Source organism: Anabrus simplex, chromosome 1 (genome assembly GCF_040414725.1).
Source record: "Anabrus simplex isolate iqAnaSimp1 chromosome 1, ASM4041472v1, whole genome shotgun sequence".
In the NCBI taxonomy this organism is placed as follows: Eukaryota; Metazoa; Arthropoda; class Insecta; order Orthoptera; family Tettigoniidae; genus Anabrus; species Anabrus simplex.
This window is the reverse complement of record NC_090265.1, coordinates 1,805,912,260-1,805,932,578: the sequence shown is the minus strand read 5'-3', so window position 1 is coordinate 1,805,932,578 and position 20,319 is coordinate 1,805,912,260. Positions and strand designations below refer to the sequence as shown.

The 20,319-nt window shown below is 39.9% G+C and overlaps 1 protein-coding gene across 2 annotated transcripts in view; it reads right to left on the bottom strand.

Moving 5' to 3' along the window:
* The window catches only part of Arp2 (Actin-related protein 2), a 205,273-nt gene that overhangs the window by 39,094 nt on the left and 145,860 nt on the right, over positions 1-20,319 (bottom strand). For both annotated transcript variants that reach the window (XM_067138557.2, XM_067138558.2), the window contains one exon: positions 10,927-11,020. In XM_067138557.2, coding sequence (XP_066994658.1) covers positions 10,927-11,020 — 94 coding nt within the window. The remainder of the gene's footprint in view (positions 1-10,926; positions 11,021-20,319) is intronic.

Sequence of the window (20,319 nt, the reverse complement as noted above, 5' to 3'; positions counted from 1 at the left end):
TGATGTGCTGCCATCTATTACATCCATCACATTCGATGGCCAGCTCGTCATTACCTACTGTTTTCTTACATATGTCACATTTGTCAGATCCTTGGTCAATATTGTCTTTGGTACTCGGCATTTTTGTACTCCGTGACTTCTTGTTTGATCTAATCTTTGTTGTTGCGTTTTCACTACTCCAGAATGTTATTTATTCCGAGACTGTTCCTTGCAATACCGGTATGTATAGCCTATGTCTATATTAACTCTGCTCACTCGCCAAATTAGTATTCGATTAGTATTCAATCGTACAATAATATCAAAGTTCACTGCACTCTTTATATCACATTACACATTACACTAAAAACAAACAACACTTCATATAGCCTATGTACAGTAAAACAATTTTGTCAACGTCGGTAGAGTAACAAAAATTTGACACCTCGCGAAAAATTTCCACTGCACACTGCGATGCTAGAACGTCTTGTTGCACTTGTGGCATGTGCTGGGAGCTCCTCCTCTGTGGGTTCTAGGATGTCTAACTGCATCTGTTACATGAGATGGGAGATCCCCGTGTGTGTTGCGCTAGAAAGTCTTGTCGCATTTGTGACAAGAGATGGGAATTTGTCTTCTCTGCAGCCTGCGTTGGCAGCGTTGCGATCTAGTGGTTTCACTGTTCAACACACCGGCATGTAGCTCCAGCGTACAACTTACATGTTTGAGGTTAGAATTCCGCCAGTTTTACGAGTATTGATCTCGATTTTTGCATACTTACGGGATTTTCGTGTTACTAACTAAGTACTAAAACAACACATTTACACACGCAGAATAATCAAGCTCACTACACTTACACAATTATACAATTAGCTCTCTCTCACTCTCTCTCTCTTATTTACACTCTATATCCACAGCTCCCAATAAATATCCTGGAAAAAACACGACCTCCTTTAAAGCACTTTCTTCCGATTTCTTAATGTTCTGACAATTCTCAGATTATATCACTCAGCATTCACTTTTCATCACTACTAATTATTACCCTCAATACCAAAGCCGGCACTTTACTACTACTACTACTAAAATATTTTTAAGTAGTAAAATATGCCATGAATAATTTTGGGATATTTTTTTCCTAAAACTGTATTGAATAGTGTACCATTGTGATTTTTTTCAATTTTGTATCTGAGGATTTCTTTACACGGCAATTTTTTACTTTCTAACATGCATAATCATGAAAAATGATCTGAGTGTTTTGGGCTTGACGTGAAAATAGCCTGAGAGCAAAAGGGATAATGGATGATAATGCCCGACCACACCGCGCTGCTATGGTGGATGAATTTCTGGTTGGGGAAGATATTTATCGCATGGACTGGCTAGCGAGATCTGCGAATCTGAAGCCTATAGAACATACCTGGGATGCATTGGGGGAGCAAATTGCATCCCATCAGCCTCCAACAACGACCCTCCAAGACCTTCGCATTGCCCTTTTGGAGGAATGGGATTGACTGCCACGAGAACTCTTGGACTATCTGATAGAGAGCATGCCACGTCGCTGAGAAGCATGTGTGGCCATTAGAGGTAACCATACACCCTATTAACAGCATATTTTGTTGTGGAAGACATTGCCATGTTTTGTTAGTTGTTGTCAAAGGTGTACCTTAGCTATCAGAACCTTTCTGACACTGTTTTCTTGGGCAAGTTGTGCGACATATGGTGTGTAAGTCAGCTTCCATTTGTTCTGCAATCCGTCTCACATTCCTATCAGGCGGTATGGCCTCGTTTAGTAATTATGCTTAACGTTTGGACACTAGTGTTGTTGCGATACAATTGGTATAATTAAATACGAGTATGTATTTCCAAGTACTTGCAGCAATCGCTTGACAAATATCAACGAAAGTTCGATATGAAGGAAGCAAAAGACTCCCATAAATATGTGCTGGTATGCCGCACAGAGAACTTAGCAAGCAGAGCGCAGGGAAACGTGAAGTACGGGGTAATGGCACTATTCAAATGTCATGCTTCAAGTAACCACAATCAGTGCAGATAACATCCCAAGCCGTGTGCCGATTAAAATTATGGGCCTTTTCCCAAGAGGAATTTCCGCGGTAGGTACATACTAAGAAAAATGAAAGGGAACACAGAAATGAGAACTCCCAAAAGCACAGGTTTAAAAAAATGAACAGATATATTGAAATAATTTCAAAAGAGATAACAAATGTTTTCACAACAGAGAGTAAAATGGACCATTTGATAGACCACAGAAAAAGGGAATCATACAAGTTATTGATAGGTCTTATTTTGGTTCATACCGACACAAAAAAAGGTAACCACACATATTACAATAAATCTTTGGTATACTCAGGTACGAGATAAGGGCTATAGGAATAAATTAATATTCTCATTACATTCAAGTTCCAACATGACAACGTTTACATGAATGACGTGCGAAAACAGCAATAAATTTTGAAAAGGAACAAGTAAAAATTATACAAGTTAAAAGGAACTTTCCAGTACCTAAAAGAGTACGCAATAAAACGACATCATATCCCCCACAATCTAACACACACTTGTTTGAGACAGGAAGATACTAGAACATTCAAAATGTAAATAGCAGACGCAGTGCGAAATTGGCAGACCACAATATTACCAAATTTCATTAGTAAATTATGAGAAATTACGAACTGGAGATGAAAAGGAGAGTGGAAAGAGGAGCAGGAAAAGAAAACCAAGAAACAAACAGCAGGGAAAGGGAAATTAAGTAATGATCAGGCTGTCAAGTCCCACTTCAAAACGAGGGAAGGCAAAGTTTATGCACAACACTTTAAAAGTTGAAGGTGACTGTAATATCGCTAGTCCAGAACACTTCTTCCTTCACATTTCCACCACAAGTCTAAAGTCAATAGTTTGGCACAGCGTAATTTCGTAGAGTCCTGAAGGGACTAGAGTTCGAAATCCAGGCAATAGCAAAGCCCATGTAGAGAGAGAGAGGGCAAAATTGAATGGATGATAATAATAATAAAAGTCTGCTCACCCAGTACGTAGAGAAGAATGAAGTAAAATTGAAATGCACACGGTCCAGCCGTGTACACTGTTCAAGCTCCCACTGCCGATTACAACATATCAATCACACCTGACCGCCGGACAAGAGAAAGAGGCGAGTATATATACGGAAGCGAAGCAAGCTCAAGAAAATACTGGAACCGGGTGACGTCATGGTGATTGCGCGTGGAGAGGCAACAGTCCAAACAGTGGTGAGACAGACTTGTAAGCTGACAGTTCGTGAAGCAGCGCAATATAATGTGCACTGAATCGGAGCGGAGAAGTATGCATAAGGTAAGCGAAGTTGAGCTCGTAACAGTGTATACAGTGGAACCTCGATTGTCCGTTTCTCAAAGGACGACAGGAAAAAGAACGTACAACACGGGAAAACGGAAAATCCGGGAATGAATGAACCATAAATAATTTGGCTAAACATAACAAAAATAAAATATGCATACTTATAATCTTACAAACACCCTTAAACTAAACCAAACTACAGCCCCAATGGGCCTTCCGCCCTCATATCCAGGTAAAAATGCCTGACCTGGCCAGGAATCGAACCCGGGCCCTCCGGGTGAGAGGCAGGCAAGTTAGACCGCGGGGCCGGCTTCAAAGATCAATTACCGGTACGCGACTTAAAAATCTCGATACTTTACATTCAGTTTTACCAGGAAAACTTCTGTCAGTCTCCTCTGAAAACTTCTTTCAGTTCAGCAACTTCGATCAGCCAAACTCTTCGAAAAATCTAATACTCTTAACGCCAAGCCAAACAACAATCGACCACAAGTAGTTTTTAATTCTCTAATATAATAAAATAAATCACATTAGATACAAAAGCTCCCAAAATGATGGCGAAATCCACCCCCCTTTTTTCTTAAATCTTCCATTATAATTTGGTCACTGGTATACTGTTCGTAGTCAGTTTATGGAAATCTTGCGCCGTATAAAGTAGGCCTACATCGACTTTTAAAAGTTATGTTGAACTCAAGAACATGGTTTCGAATGCAAGCATCGTTCCTCAAGTTCTCGAATGCATTATATTCAATTCTGCCCGTCACTAATCAGAATCAAATTGGAAAGAGAAAAATTCATTAACACTTCCAAAATTACAGTTATTCGCGACCTTGAGCTCAGCTGGAGAGTGCGCTCGCTGTACAAATCGGCACGACTGTGAAATGATACCAGTATAAGTCTTCTGAATGTAACGTGCGCAAATAAAACGACTGCAGTTTTTATAACATTTTAACACAAAAATGTGGAATTCCCAGTCTTATATTAGGACCAAAACAGTAATAGGCAATCCCAAAACCCCCCCCAAGGCGTTATGTATGTAAGGTGCAACATCTGTTCTGGTCTAGATAACATAATCGTATGTAAGAAGTTCCAAACAAATTTATTAAAAACCACCATTCTACAATCTTTTAGTTTAAGACTGTGACAGGATTAAAGTGAAAAACCCCTCCTGTATTATCCTTTGACTCGGTACTTCTACCTTAGAAATTTGTGAAACTGAACTTTCGCCAAAGCATTGACTAAATATATTTTATCAATGTTTGTGGGGTCAAATCGCCTCTGCTCGGTCTCAGAGCAGTTATGAACTTGCCGTCAGATCGCTTATTCTAGGCCCGGTATGTGCGCGCATCTTCCCTGACAGGGCCAGGTGATTTAAGCGTGGCTTGGTAAAAGGAGAGTTGTTGATCGCCGACTGAAAAAGATGGAGGTTGGTTGTGCTTTGTACTCTCGCTTTGTCGTGAACTCAAGAACCACGATGAACAAAGGATAGAAGGAACTATCCTCCCGGGGTATTTTCTGGAGAATTTGTTTTTTTTCTTCTGGAATATATTGGTAACTGATACATCCTCCAAAATTTATTTTATTATACTTTGAAAAGTGTGATAATCACATAGCCTCGTGGTCACCTGCATTGGATACCTCATCTGAAACTTCTGCATTATTTGTTACTCTGGGAGTTGCTTTGAGCTGGGAACCTTGTATCTTCAACTGCAATTGATCTCGCTGTTAAAAAGATGGATTTATGTTTGGTGTTCAAGAAGTACTAAAACAGCGTTTTTGATTTTTCGGAGAAATGACTTTTGTTTAATCACTAATGTTTATGGCGTTCTAGAAGCTACGTCTAACATGTTTCCAACCTGTTAATGGTTTTCTAAAAGTTAATGAATTTTCATGTTATACTTCGGGTGTATCTTAACTACATTATGATTATTTTGGGCATTTGAAATTCAAATAATAATAATAATAATAATAATAATAATAATAATAATAATAATAATAATAATAATAATAATAATAATATTAATAATAATAATAATTTTGCTGTGAGGTAAAATAGCGAGGAAGTTTTCACAAGGACTTAAGTAATTGCACTCTTCCTTGTTCATTTTGGGGTTTTAAAGTATTTATTTCCTTATTTTTGTCCATTTTTGGTTTCTCATCCAGTTTTCTTTTGCTTCTACTTTATTTGCATTGTCGTGCTCGTGACTTACGATTGGGTTATCCTAGTAGGCCTAGTTATGGTGCTGACCTGTCTCCTTGGTGATGATTATTGTTTTGGTGTTGCGTTTTGCTTTGTTTTGACTGGATACCCTGATAGGAGTTCTTTAATTTTTCTGTTCGATACCATGGGTGTCGTCATCACCTACCTTGCGCCTTTTTGCTATTTCTGTAGTGTCACTCATTTATTTTAAACTACCCTTGTGTTATTTGGGACGAGTTCCCTTGTGAAAACTCCTCGAGAGGTAAGTCTCTCATCTAGTAAATTTCAATTTATTGTGAAATATTAAACTGGTATACCAAGAATAGGGGAGACCTTCAAAAGGTATTAAATGTTCAAGACCGAGGTCTGTGAATTTGAGCAAATTGTTAAAAAGGGTTGTAAACTTTAAAATTTTTCTTTTTAAATCTTGTAGGGGTATCAGTCCATTCCTGCGCATGCTTGTTAACTGTTTTGAAAAAACTAGTTTGTTCTGAGGATGTTCAGTTTTAAATTTTACTTAACTATTTTCCTAAATAAAAATTCGTTATTTATTTAAATGGTATTGTGTTTGTTCTTGGAGTAGTTAATCAAGTTTTAATACGGTAACCACGTTCCACGGTTTGTTATCCTGCACTGTTCATGGTAAGTTCTTATTTATTTATATTTTTCCTGCTGGTTGTGCTGTTATGGCGATATGTGCTTCCACATTTGTTGTACTTATTTGCTGACCGGTCTGGGCAATTTGGGGAGATCGTGGGACTGGCTCAAGATACTGGTGTTAAAATGGGATATGTTTCGCTTAAGCTTTGTAAGCATCTTCAGCCACACGTAATCTATAGCTAAGTCAGGGCCCTGAACTGGGTTCCTCATTAAAGTATAATACAAGCATTAATACAAGATTAAAACAGTCATAAAAATCTAGTCTGTGGAGAAAGCGATGCTTAAATGTAACTAGAATTTAATAATAAACTGTTCTCTGTGTTTCCAAAACTTACATTTACTTTTCCTACACATTTCAGTTTTCAACACGCGTCACATTGCGAATTCTCCCACATCGTGATTATTTTGTAGAATGAGACATCATAATGATCCAACACACAATGAATTGTACAAATTTGTTGATATTAATGAAGCATGGATTAATTAAAATATCGAACAGTAGCCACTTCCAATTCACTGATTCACGCTACACCCCCTGCGTCTATTAATGTTCTCAATTCTCTGCCTGCCTCCCCTCTCACAGACACTCCCCTACAATACACATAGTAGCAACAAGGCTAGTCACCTCTCTGTCAACACTAGGGGGTAAGCGTTGTTAAACTTTCACTCATTAGTAGAATGTTCTCTCTGTTTCCAAAACTTACCTTTATTTTTCCTATACCTTTCAGTTTTCAACACGCGTCACTTTGCAAATTCTCCCACATCTAAAGCTTTATTGAACACCCTATTTGTTGAATCTACTCAAGACAGCTCATGACTACAATCTACTACAAAGATTATTCCAAGAAAGAAACACAACACTTCTCCACACTGATGCTTCAAGCGCCTTTTGACCTTATTACGCAACTACTTGGAGTCAACAACTCTATCATAATTCTACGTACCTGATTCTCATTCAATAACGTTCGAAGATTTATTTTTCAATATTTTCTCATTCAATAACGTTCGAAGATTTATTTTTCAATATTTTAATTAATCCACGCTCCATTAATATCAACAAATTTGTACAATTCACTGTATGGTGGATCATTATTTGTAGAATGAGACATAATCATAATCAACTTATACTACTTTTAGACAAACACTAATATTCATTCCATGTACATATAATTCTATGACAAGTTTATTATTGAATTCTAGTTACATTTAAGCATCTCTTTCTCCACAGACTAGATTTTTATCTTGTATTAATGCTTGTATTATACTTTAATGAGGAAGCCAGTTCAGTTATAGATTAAGTGTGGCTGAAGATGCTTACAACATGCTAACATCAATGTCACATTTGTATCTTAAACTTAAAGACTGTAAAGTATTGGAATGGTGGTTTTTAATAAATTTGTTTGAAACTTTTTACATTCTGTACTCCAACACGGTTATCATAATGAGATTCATAGCATGTAACAATCGTATACGATATTAAAATACTAAATTTGTGTTACCGGTACTTAAGAGGAGCAGTTTCGATTCCTATCTGAAAGCCCAGTGACTATACAGTGCCCTGAGAGAAGTGTCGAAAAACTGTTCGGCGATACACTCGAAAAAAGAGGGAAAAAATGTAACCATGGACATAATGTAGACGTTTTGCAAGTACAAACATTTGACGACACCCGTTCCGTTTTCAAGTAGAGCTGTCGAAATGCGCTCTGTCTCCTTCCAATTGTTGTGGACATACTCTGCTATATCATTTCCGAGGATTCTCTAAACAATACCACCCGAATGCGATGCTAAGACAGTCCCTTATGCAAGTTCACCGCTGATATCTTTTCCAGTACGATATAGTACTTCCTCAAATTACCGCATTGACGGGATGTTGATGCCGTAGCCATCCTTTCGTGAAATACAATTTCTTCAAAAATGTGTGATCGAGGATTTAGCATTGATGGCTTGAAATTTCTGGACGGTTGATCCGGGAAATCGTTTCTTCGAGGAACGGATAATGCAGGATTTTTACAACTTGATTTAATTAGGATGCTCGCGGGACCACATAATTTGAACGAATAATACGGGAAAACGTAGTTTCTAGGAATGTATAATCGAGGTTCTGTAGTTATTGATGTAACTCATATTTTAACACTTACATTTTTTATGTAAATTGTTGCTCATTATTTCATTTCTTGCACTTATCATTTACCAGACCATAGTTTAATACAATACAATGTCCTGAGAAACTCCGCCAGAACTACCAAAAATATAATTACACGTCTTATAATTCCAGTTACTGTTCCCACAATTATCTTCAAGACTGTACCCATGGAATTTTCAGCTTATGGAAAAATCAGACAAAAAACACACACACTAAATAAATAAATAAATAAATAAATAAATAAATAAATAAATAAATAAATAAATAAATAAATAAATAAATAAATAAATAAATATATTCATACAGATAAACTGGGTTGAAATCAACTATGGAGTTTTGTAGGAAGGTTGTTTTAACCTAATTGTTTCAATACATTCTTCCAGTTGTTAAATACCACATACTCCACGGGGCTTCTTTCTGGATGGTTCAACAGACCTACACGCATGGACATCATACAGGATGGCGCACGAAATGTCATACATCGGAAATGTTTTATAAAATGTGTAAACCTGGGTTCACAACCATGTCCTTTCGTGAACAGAAACCTTATTTCATGCGTGATCCGACAGGCAGCACCACATCTCGCGCATGCCAGTTATACACCATGGCGGACAAAGGGAGATTGACTCGTGATGATAGTGTTGTTTTATGCTGAAACAAGAGCATAGCTCGGACCCAGGAAAGGTTTCGTGTTCATTTCCGTACTCGGTGGTCTCCTTGCCGGCAGACAGTATACAGACTGGCCAAGCAATTTGAAACAGAAGGCAACATACTGGAGAATAAAAGGCCCCGCCTAAAGCCGGTCCGCTCACTGGAGAATGTTGCTGCTGTGAGAGCGGCTGTGGATCGGAGCCCCTCCAAATCCACCAGAACTGCATGTGTTCAGCTGGGCATCTGTCAATTCAGAGAATACTGCAGCCTGACCTTGACATGTTTCCATACAAAATGACAAATGTTCTGGACTTCCTGAATGAACATTTCGGGCCCCGTGTGATGTCCCATCGATATCACGAGCGTTTTCAGAGCGGCTCAATCTGGCCACCGCATAGCCCCGATCTGAATCCCTGTGACTTCTCTCTGTGTAGATATTTGAAGGAGTAGATCTACCGCCATAAACCAGAAAATGTACAGCAATTGCAAGCGGCCATAGTGACTTCTTTTCCTAGGGTTGAGTGAGGACTTGTATCGTAGAGCGATCGCAAACATGCAAGTTCGTCCCAAGGCTGTTGTAACACCGAGAAGGTGGACATATTGAACATGTCCCTCAAACGGACTAACCATTCACATGTCAGTGAATGTTTGTAATGCCATTTTGTATTCAATATGTTGTATACTACATTTTCTATAAACAATTTCCAGTGAGTGACATTTCGTGCGCCACCCTGTACTTATCTTGAACGATGGTGATGTATGAATGCACAACATTTAAAGAGCCCACCAAATTAGACCCCGTGGCACTCGATCGTAAGCCTTTTCATATGCAGGTAAACTGTTGATCTATCAGGCATAAATCCAAACTGATTTTCTGAGATGCAAGACATATGGACAGAATACATTTGACACGAGGCTGATCCTCGCAACATTGCGAGCCAGAACACACAACATAACATGCCCATTTGTACCTTCCATTTTACTTTATCGTGAACTTTAAGCAATATTTTAAAGTATATTCCATAATTTTAATCTTAATGTTATTTTAATTCAAGATGTTTTATTGAATATGACTCGTACTGAGTTGAAAGGTGTAATTAACAGTCGCATTATTAGATGATAATGTATTGACATAGGAGGATAATAAATACTGTTTTGGTATTAATGTACGAGTACAACCATCAGTTCGGATAAAACGAAGTTTATAGTCTGTAATAATAAGAAAGAAAGGTGAAGAGAAACTCACTTCATCTTCGAAATTTTCGCGATGAAACTAGGCCCTCATCAAGATGCGCTGCAGAAAGGGTAAAAAGTAAACAAGGAAAGCATACTTACAAATTCTTATTTCCAGATTTACATGATCATATAACAAAATTCATTTCAGTTTTAGACATAAGAACAGACAGCACTACACCCAAACTTTTCCAGAAAAATAAATACGATTAGAGTTGTGTAACCAGACAAACTTATTCGCGTGCTAAGGGTTAAAGTTTTGGTCAAACACGATGACAGTTCCCATGTATATTCCCTATGTCTTTTCATCTTGAACCTTTCCATCTGGTCTCCTGAATACAAGCAACATTGATTTCCCTTCTTGCTAGAGTTTCTGAAAGCTCACGAGTTTTTACTGTTTCACGTTTCATTCCTGATGTTCTGAACTTGCTTCTTTAGCCTCACAAATGCATAACTGTGACATAGCCCGGAAGGGGGGGGAGGGAGGGTTTAAGCCGTAGCATTTACACTTTATTAGATTTAATAAGATTTTATAGCTTGCTGCATGTGCGCTTGGGAGCCAGCAACAGCAGCTCCTGACTTCTCTAGTGCTGAAATGAGTTCAATATGTACTAAAAAAGTATCTTACATTCAGATTCTCTTAACAGTTAGCCTCTGTAAGTAAATTCAACATTACAATTTCCTAAAAATCATTCTCAATCAACAGTATTAATAATAATTAACGCCTCACCTTGACCTTCAACATTGATTAGGTGGGGCTGGAACAGTGCCTCTGGTGCTTCAAATCTCTCTCCACCAACTTTGATAACTCGTCCATCCGGTAACTGAAATAAAATATTCTGCATGAAGACAATACATTTTGACATGTGGCAGTCTCCAAGAAAACATTTCTTAAGTCGTGCGGTAAGATTTTAGAGGACACGCAGAAAAACATGCCATTAGTGAAGAACAGAATTTTTGTTATTTCAGCGCCATCAGTTAACCTGATCCTTAAACTATATCACAGCTCTATCGAAGTCCCTTAAATGCCCTTTGGTGCACGTTACGCACTAACAAAACCAAACCTTAAGTTGCAATGAGAATTTTGCTTAAGGTATTCTTGTGCTACATCAAATATTCTATGTAAATACAGTTAAAATGCATATTCATTTTAACTCGGTAGAGAGAAGCAACTTCCAAAAGAATAGCACACAAACACTACAAACATGTGAAGGAACTATGGAGACAGAATACTTAATGATCACCGTCACAATTTTATCTTGAGAACATTTTGTCCTCCAATCTATATTTTTGCTGCCACTTACAAATAATCTCGGAATTGTACCTGTCATGATAAGTTTATATGACCGAATGAAAAAGGGGATGGAGGGTTCATTTATAATCTTTTCTTTCTCACTATAAATAGACTGAAACAAAGTATAGGTGGATCAATGATCTCAGTTTCACACTTTGCTGTGTTGACTGCAATGATATCCATCCTGTGATTGCTGCCTTCTTCATGTACTTCAAGAAGTTTGAGACGAAGGGCTTCTGGTGTTGTTGAGGCATTTAATCTGAAGTAGCTCTGCCTGAGGTCAATTCTTCAGCACATGTGGCAAACTGCAATGGCGTGTGCCTATTCCAGTAGAGTACTAATACAGTAATTTTTAATAATAATAATAATAATAATAATAATAATAATAATAATAATAATAATAATAATAATAATAATAATAATAATGCTACTTGCTTTACGTCCCACTAACAACCGACGTGCTGGAATTTTGTCCTGCAGGAGTTCTTTTATGTGCCACTAAATCTACCAACACGAGGCTGACATATTTGAGCACCTTCAAATATCACCGGACTGAGCCAGGATCGAACCTGCCAAGTTAGGGTCAGAGGACCAGCGCCTCAACCGTCTGAGCCACTCAGCCCGGCACAGTAATTTTTAACATCTCTCTCCATTTGGAACTCGTTAATCCATCCCTTTTCATAATTCATTAGGAAGCAGATGGAATATGCACGCCAAGCTTCTTACTGGCTCCCCCAGTTGCCTTACAGTTCTAGCTCATTCTGCTATGCAAAGCATCTTATTAACTACTGAACAACTTGTAATGTTGAGCTGCAGTAAATATGCCTCCCAGATTGCACATACTTGTAGGAGTACGGTTCAGTAACTGTAATATTTCCATAACTACACTAAGAAGTTTTTCCACTGAAACAGCGTGGTAGGGATATATAACAGTCAAGTGAGTGCCTAGTAAGGCACCTTTCAATTCTTCCATTTTCATTAATAACCACAAAGTTGCACACAAATATTTAATGTCTTCATTTTTGCTGATGTCTACTTGTAATTGTACCACTGACTGTCCAGATACTGCCAGATTCAAGTCTTCCATTTTTGTAGAATAATAGCTCTCCATTTGCTTGAACGAGGTCGTCTTCATTAGTTCGTAGAATACCAGTCACCTCCTGAAAGCCCTTGGAGGGGTTGAAGGTAAAAGCTTCCACTATCCCTAACCTCAGCTTTACGTCCGGCCAACTTTGTCCCTAGGAATTACCTTGGTACTCATTTTTGGTGTAGGCTGAGTCAACCTCAGGACCATATGCACCTCCAGAAGTGGAAATCTCGTTTCTTAAATTTTTCAACTTCCTAATGAGGAATCAAACTCACGTCCTTCTGGGTGAACCGAGCATGCCTTTACTGACTTGGCCAGGCAGCTCCTGTAGAATTATATTAAAGATTCTGAAAGAGTCTAGGGTCATCACAAATCTCCTAACAATTTTGTTTCGTGGTTTAGCAATTATGCTTATTCAAATTGTGGTTCAACTGAAAACAGACTTAAAACATCAGGTACAGATAATATCTGCAGCAATTGAATCTCTCTCAGCATCAGGCTATTTAACTCCTCCCAGTGCTGTGCTGTAATTGAAATAGTGGCAATATTACAAGTATCCAACACGATAGGGCGATTCTCTCGCAATAAACATCGATTTTTGCCGGACGCAGATCATCAATATTTTAAATCAAAATGATATTAAAGAATCCATGCAACAGTAGTCACTGTTACCAGTTTGTCCCTCAGGCACAACGTGCGTAGTCGTATGCCACAATCAGGATAAGCTTCACCCAGCTGGGTTCCTGTCAAACTTTCTGTGGATGTTGTGAATCAGAGTGATGCCATTCATTCGATTGACGTTTTAATTAAGGCTCGTAGCCTCATGTGCACGTGTCATCCATAGCGATAATATGCTGCAGAAATGAGTCTCTTTTGTGGTATCTGTCTAGGTGGATACCAGCCAGTGCATACTGGAACCCATCAGGATGCAATTTTCCTCATGTTGAGACACTTCTTTAAGGTGTGTGATGAGACAGACAGACAGACAGACAGACAGACAGACAGACAGACAGACAGACAGACAGACAGACAGACAGACAGACAGACAGACCGACAGACAGACAGACAGACCGACAGACAGACAGACCTCTACGGACAATTTCTGGACATGATCTACGGATACAAGACCACTCACAATGTCAATCTGATCTTGATGGCCGACCCGAGCAGTGAAAATCCGCAGTCTGACCCGCATGAAACTTGCATCGTGCAACCATCCTATTCAGTAATGAATTCTCAATCCTCAATAACATTCTCATGCATTTTTGCCACAGGCAACCTCAATTTTAATCCACGAATGCTGACACCTTTTGAAAATATGCTTTAGAACGATGAAATTGACACTCTTCACTTCAATGCCACACAGTAACAACACTCCCAAGTGGATACCCAACAAATGCATACTCCACATCGGCAACAGTGTCACCTGACTGTACCTGTATCCTATTTGCGCATGCCCGATCTCCTGCAAGTGTCTGGACTACGTTGCTACGACTTTGTTTATAGTCCAATCGATGAAGTGAGAAAGAAGTTTCTTATCTTTTAGTTATACCATACTACATCAACATTCAAGTTCCAAATTGTCCACCTCCAAGGAGTTGGTCTTAGCCAAGCAACACAATAACAGCACACCACTATAAATATTAACGGTTCATTGGGAAGTTACTTATCTGTTTAAAGGTACTCAGTGTTTACTTATTCATGCACTGTAACTTTCTAGGATATTTTTTATGTAAGACTAAATATATTTTTAACATGTACAACACACACGTTATGTATGAATTCTGGATTGATTTAGTGCCTGATGATTGCTTAAACTGTCCCGGGTATAATGTTAAACTGCGTCTGACCGAGTGACTACTGGTGTAAGTGGTCCCCCTCTTTCAAGCGTGGAGGAGGTACAGAACACACTCTTGTCCTTGGGGTGAGAAATCACCCCTAAAGGGGGATGAACGAAAAAGGAATCTTCAACGGCATAGAATACAGAAGGCAATGGGAAACCAGTGCATTAAGGATCCTCTCCATACCCCAAGGAATAGCGGTTCGTCATGAAACCTGTACTCGTAAAATTGTCCGGATTACCCACGCAATTCGATCTCCGGGCAGAGTGTGCTTGTACAAGTGCTCAATGTGGGAGACACATTGCAACATGGAACGTTCGATCACTTTCACAATGTGGAAAGCTGGAAAACCTAAAGCTTGAGATTAACCAAGCGAAAATAGTGTTCAACAAAAAAGGAAACATATTGTGAAGATACATGTGTGGAGCACACTGTTGTATGCTAGTAAAACCTGGACTCGTAGCTTGGCTGATAAGAAACATAGAGTAGCCTTCGAAATGTGGTGCTACAAAATTCCATGGATGGCCAAAATAACTAATGAAGAAATGCTTGAAAGGAATGGAAAGAAGCCATGTTTATGGAATATGCTTACTCACCAAAGAGACAATTGGGTTGGACATATCTTGAGGCATGAAAGTCTTCTGAACACAATACTGGAGGGCAATGTGGAAGGAAAGAACTGTAGAGGCTTAGAGGTAGGCCACGGATAGGATATACAGGGTAAACTGAAATTCGCGCACTCGGGCGTCGCAATGAGACTGCTTACATGCCAGCAATAAAAAGAAGGCTCTCACAAAAGTTCGTCCTGCCAGTATATCTGTCAGAAAAAGGACATTGAAGAGTTGCAATCTGGCAACAGTGTAACCACATGTAGGGTAACTACCTCTGTCATCAGATGTAAGTCATGCTGCACAGTTGGTGCAGTGGATAGAATTTTGGGTTAGCATGCAGGAGGTCGAGGGGTCGATCCTGGGTTGAGGCGTATGTTTTTTATTTCGAAATGTAGTCCAGGTGGTATGGTATTTGGCATCTTAATCGTCAACAGCGGATAAATTCACGCCCACGACGTGGAAAGTGTGTCTTTCAAAGCTGACCAATGAAAACTATTGTTTGTCCATTTCTAGGATCGTAGTACGTAAGTGCAAATGGTTTCTAGAGGACCCGCTGCAATCACTGTTGATGATTAATATGCCAGATACCATACCACCTGGACTACATTTATGAAATAAAAAACATACACTTCAACCCAGGATCGACCCCTCGACCTCCTGCATGCTAACTCAAAACTCTATCCACTGCACCCACTGTATAGCACGACTGCTATGTGCTGACAGAGGAAGTTACCCTATATGTGGAGCTGCGACGCCCGAGTGCACGAAGTTCGCTTCACCCTGTATAAAGCAAATCATTCATGACAAGGGTTGTGATAATTACTTGGACTTGAAGAGATTAGCCACAGACTGGAGTTCATGGAAAGCCGCTACAAACCAATCTTCGGATTGAACACCACAGAAGAAGGAGATTGCTCAAAAGAACTAAAACATGTACCAGTATCCCTGTAAAATAATCTTTAAAAAATTATTAAATATATAAAAGTATTGAACAGGTGGCCAAATAGTTATTTACTTGTCAGAATACTCACGGCTCTGTTACGAGTGACTCATGTTTTTTCTACTTGTATGATACTTCCACTTGGGAGCTATCCCTATCTTTACTTGCAATCCTCACACCTTTCTACCTCAAATGTCTTTCGAGTTTTATGGTACCTTGCATTTGCCATGTTGTCATCCATTCCCATTTCTAAAGCTCTACACTGCTGATATAGCAAGGTCGATGCTGCTACCTTGTGGTCCGCTTGGTCAGCCCTGGAGCTGACCTCCACACTCACTGCTGACATATCCAAGATCTGCTCCATGAATCTCCTTCTAAAGGCTTACGTGATCTGCCTAAGCGAAAGTCATATCTTCCATCTCTTACAAATCCAGTTCCTTCCCTTGCAAGTTCCTTGCACTTTCTAAACCTGTGCACGCCTTTAGACGTTTGCCATACATACTTTTACAGGTCTCTTTTCAAGTGTTCTTTCGTATTCTAAAAGCCTTGTCAACATTGCTCTCACTACAGTCTACTTTTATTTTTTCCCTAATCAGCGAGGTTACTTTCTTCATTGTCTTATTGAAATTCTCCTTACTGTAGTCTTCCAAATATTACTACCGTTATAAATAAAACAGTCTGTTTCATCTCTCTAATTTATTTCAGGATGATCCAGTAAATGCGTGCACGTGCACACACACACACTCTCTCTCTCTAATTGCTGCCTCTCACAGCACAACTCCTGCTGGACAGTCTTCACCTAAACAAGGCTATAATCCTGATTGACACGCACGCACGCACGCGCACACAAACAGACACAGGTTTGAACACAGGGCTACTGATGTCCAGAGAAAGTCCAGTAATTCACACAGTCAAACACACTGACAACCGAACAACAACAAATCAACAGTGGTAACCAACAGGACAATACTCCTCACAACACTCTCCCAATTACAGTCACAACTGCTAGCTGACTAGTTCATGACTACGCTCTTAACTCTGCCAGCACGTACTCCACTCAGATGCTCCGACACCGGCGCCAGCCCACACTGCTCCAACACAACAACTCCTCCTCCTCACTCGTTCAGTATATTTTGAAGGAGCGAAGAATGCACGGAAAGAGAGGCCATGCGGTCCCAGTTTACTCACTACTTCCAAAGATCTTCATGTCTTGTGACTGAATAGCCCTTTCTTCTCAATGCAGTACGAGATTCCTAATTTCCTCCAAGAAGGGCTTATCTTGAGTCAACTCTGACTGTAGACAACTTTTCATATCCTTACTCTGGTCTAGTAATATTTGCCTGGTATTATCTACTTGGTACACGTCCGTCATTACCTCATTTAAATTTTCGATGTCCTCCCAAGATAATCCAGGGCCAAAGTTCATTTTCAATCAATCACTACTGATCTGAATTTAGGGCAGTCGCCCATGTGGCAGATTCCCTATCTGTTGTTTTCCTGGCTTTTTCTTAAATAATTGCAAAGAAAATGAACATTTATTGAACATCTCCCTTGGTAACTTATTCCAGTCCCTAACTCCCCTCCCTATAAACGAATATTTGTCCCAATTTGTCCTCTTGAATTCCAGCTTTATCTACATATTGTGATCTTTCCTAATTTTTTTTTTTTTTTTTTGCTAGTTGCTTTATGTCGCATCAACACAGATAGGTTTTATGGCGACGATGGGACAGGGAAGGGCTAGGAGTGGGAAGGAATCGGCCGTGGCCTTAATTAAGGAACAGCCCCAGCATTTGCCTGGTGTGAAAATGGGAAACCATGGAAAACCATCTTCAGGGCTGCCGACAGTGGGGTTCGAACCTACTATCTCCCGAATACCGGATACTGGCCGCACTTAAGCGACTTTTCCTATTTTTAAAGACACCACTTAAACTTATTCGTCTACTAATGTCCGCCCACGCCATCTCTCGATTGAAAGCTCGGAACATACCACTTAAAAGGAGAACAATAAAACTTTGATCTCCACCTATTCGATACATTAAAAGAAATTATAAAATTAGGATCTCATCCCTATTTTATTGCTTAATTGTTAAAACATAGGACATGTTTCGTGTGCACAGATCTGTACCCTTTATTTACAAACACATTTACGTGATTTCATTGTTTAAAGGTTCTAACACCTAGGTCATTGGCCCCTGATGGTACGAGGTGCAACAAAACAAAACGTTAATTAAAACTTCGAAATGTATCCAGCAAATAAAATATAAAACAAATGATGATGAAAAAATGGCCATGAATCCAAAACAATCAGTGGATCTAATTCACAATGCCTTTTCTGAGATGATAGTTGTTATAAAAGGGGTCCAAAATCCAGCTCATAATACTGGTAAAGCAGAACCATGGTGTTCCCCTTATAGTGGTATTAATCACAGGTAACGTAGACCGATGCTGTTCCTCACATGGTGGTACTAATTACAGGTAACGTCACCACTCACAGGCAACACAGAACCGTGGTGTTCCTCACACAGTGGTACTAATCATGGTCAACACTCGTGGTGTTCCTCACATAGTGGTACTAATCATGGTCAACACTTGTGGTGTTCCTCACACAGTGGTACTAATCATGGTCAACATTCGTGGTGTTCCTCACACAGTGGTACTAATCATGGTCAACACTTGTGGTATTCCCCCTATAGTGATACTAATCATGGTCAACACTTGTGGTGTTCCCCCTATAGTGGTACTAATCATGGTCAACACTTGCGGTGTTCCTCACATAGTGGTACTAATCATGGTCAACACTCATGGTGTTCCTCACATAGTGGTACTAATCATGGTCAACACTCGTGGTGTTCCTCACGCAGTGGTACTAATCATAGTCAACACTTGTGGTGTTCCCCCTATAGTGGTACTAATCATGGTCAACACTTGCGGTGTTCCCCCTATAGTGGTACTAATCATGGTCAACACTTGCGGTGTTTCCCCTATAGTGGTACTAATCATGGTCAACACTTGCGGTGTTTCCCCTATAGTGGTACTAATCATGGTCAACACATGCGGTGTTTCCCCTATAGTGGTACTAATCATGGTCAACACTTGCGGTGTTTCCCCTATAGTGGTACTAATCATGGTCAACACTTGCGGTGTTCCTCACATAGTGGTACTAATCATGGTCAACACTCGTGGTGTTCCCCCTATAGTGGTACTAATCATGGTCAACACTCGTGGTGTTCCCCCTATAGTGGTACTAATCATGGTCAACACTCGTGGTGTTCCCCCTATAGTGGTACTAATCATGGTCAACACTCGTGGTGTTCCCCCTATAGTGGTACTAATCATGGTCAACACTCGTGGTGTTCCTCACACAGTGGTACTAATCATGGTCAACACTCGTGGTGTTCCTCACACAGTGGTACTAATCAAGGTCAACACTCGTGGTGTTCCTCACACAGTGGTACTAATCAAGGTCAACACTCGTGGTGTTCCTCATACAGTGGGTCTAATCATGGTCAACACTCGTGGTGTTCCCCCTATAGTGGTACTAATCATGGTCAACACTCGTGGTGTTCCTCACACAGTGGTACTAATCAAGGTCAACACTCGTGGTGTTCCTCACACAGTGGTACTAATCATGGTCTACACTCGTGGTGTTCCCCCTATAGTGGTACTAATCATGGTCAACACTCATGGTGTTCCCGCTATAGTGGTACTAATCATGGTCAACACTTGCGGTGTTTCCCCTATAGTGGTACTAATCATGGTCAACACTCGTGGTGTTCCTCACATAGTGGTACTAATCAAGGTCAACACTCGTGGTGTTCCTCACACAGTGGGTCTTATCATGGTCAACACTCATGGTGTTCCCCCTATAGTGGTACTAATCATGGTCAACACTCGTGGTGTTCCTCACACAGTGGTACTAATCATGGTGAACACTCGTGGTGTTCCTCACACAGTGGGTCTTATCATGGTCAACACTCATGGTGTTCCCCCTATAGTGGTACTAATCATGGTCAACACTCGTGGTGTTCCTCACACAGTGGTACTAATCATGGTGAACACTCGTGGTGTTCCTCACACAGTGGGTCTAATCATGGTCAACACTCGTGGTGTTCCTCACACAGTGGGTCTAATCATGGTCAACACTCGTGGTGTTCAACACATAGTGGTACTAATCATGGTCAACACTCGTGGTGTTCCCCCTATAGTGGTACTAATCATGGTCAACACTCGTGGTGTTCCTCATGCAGTGGTACTAATCATGGTCAACACTCGTGGTGTTCCTCACGCAGTGGTACTAATCATGGTCAACACTCGTGGTGTTCCTCACACAGTGGTACTAATCATGGTCAA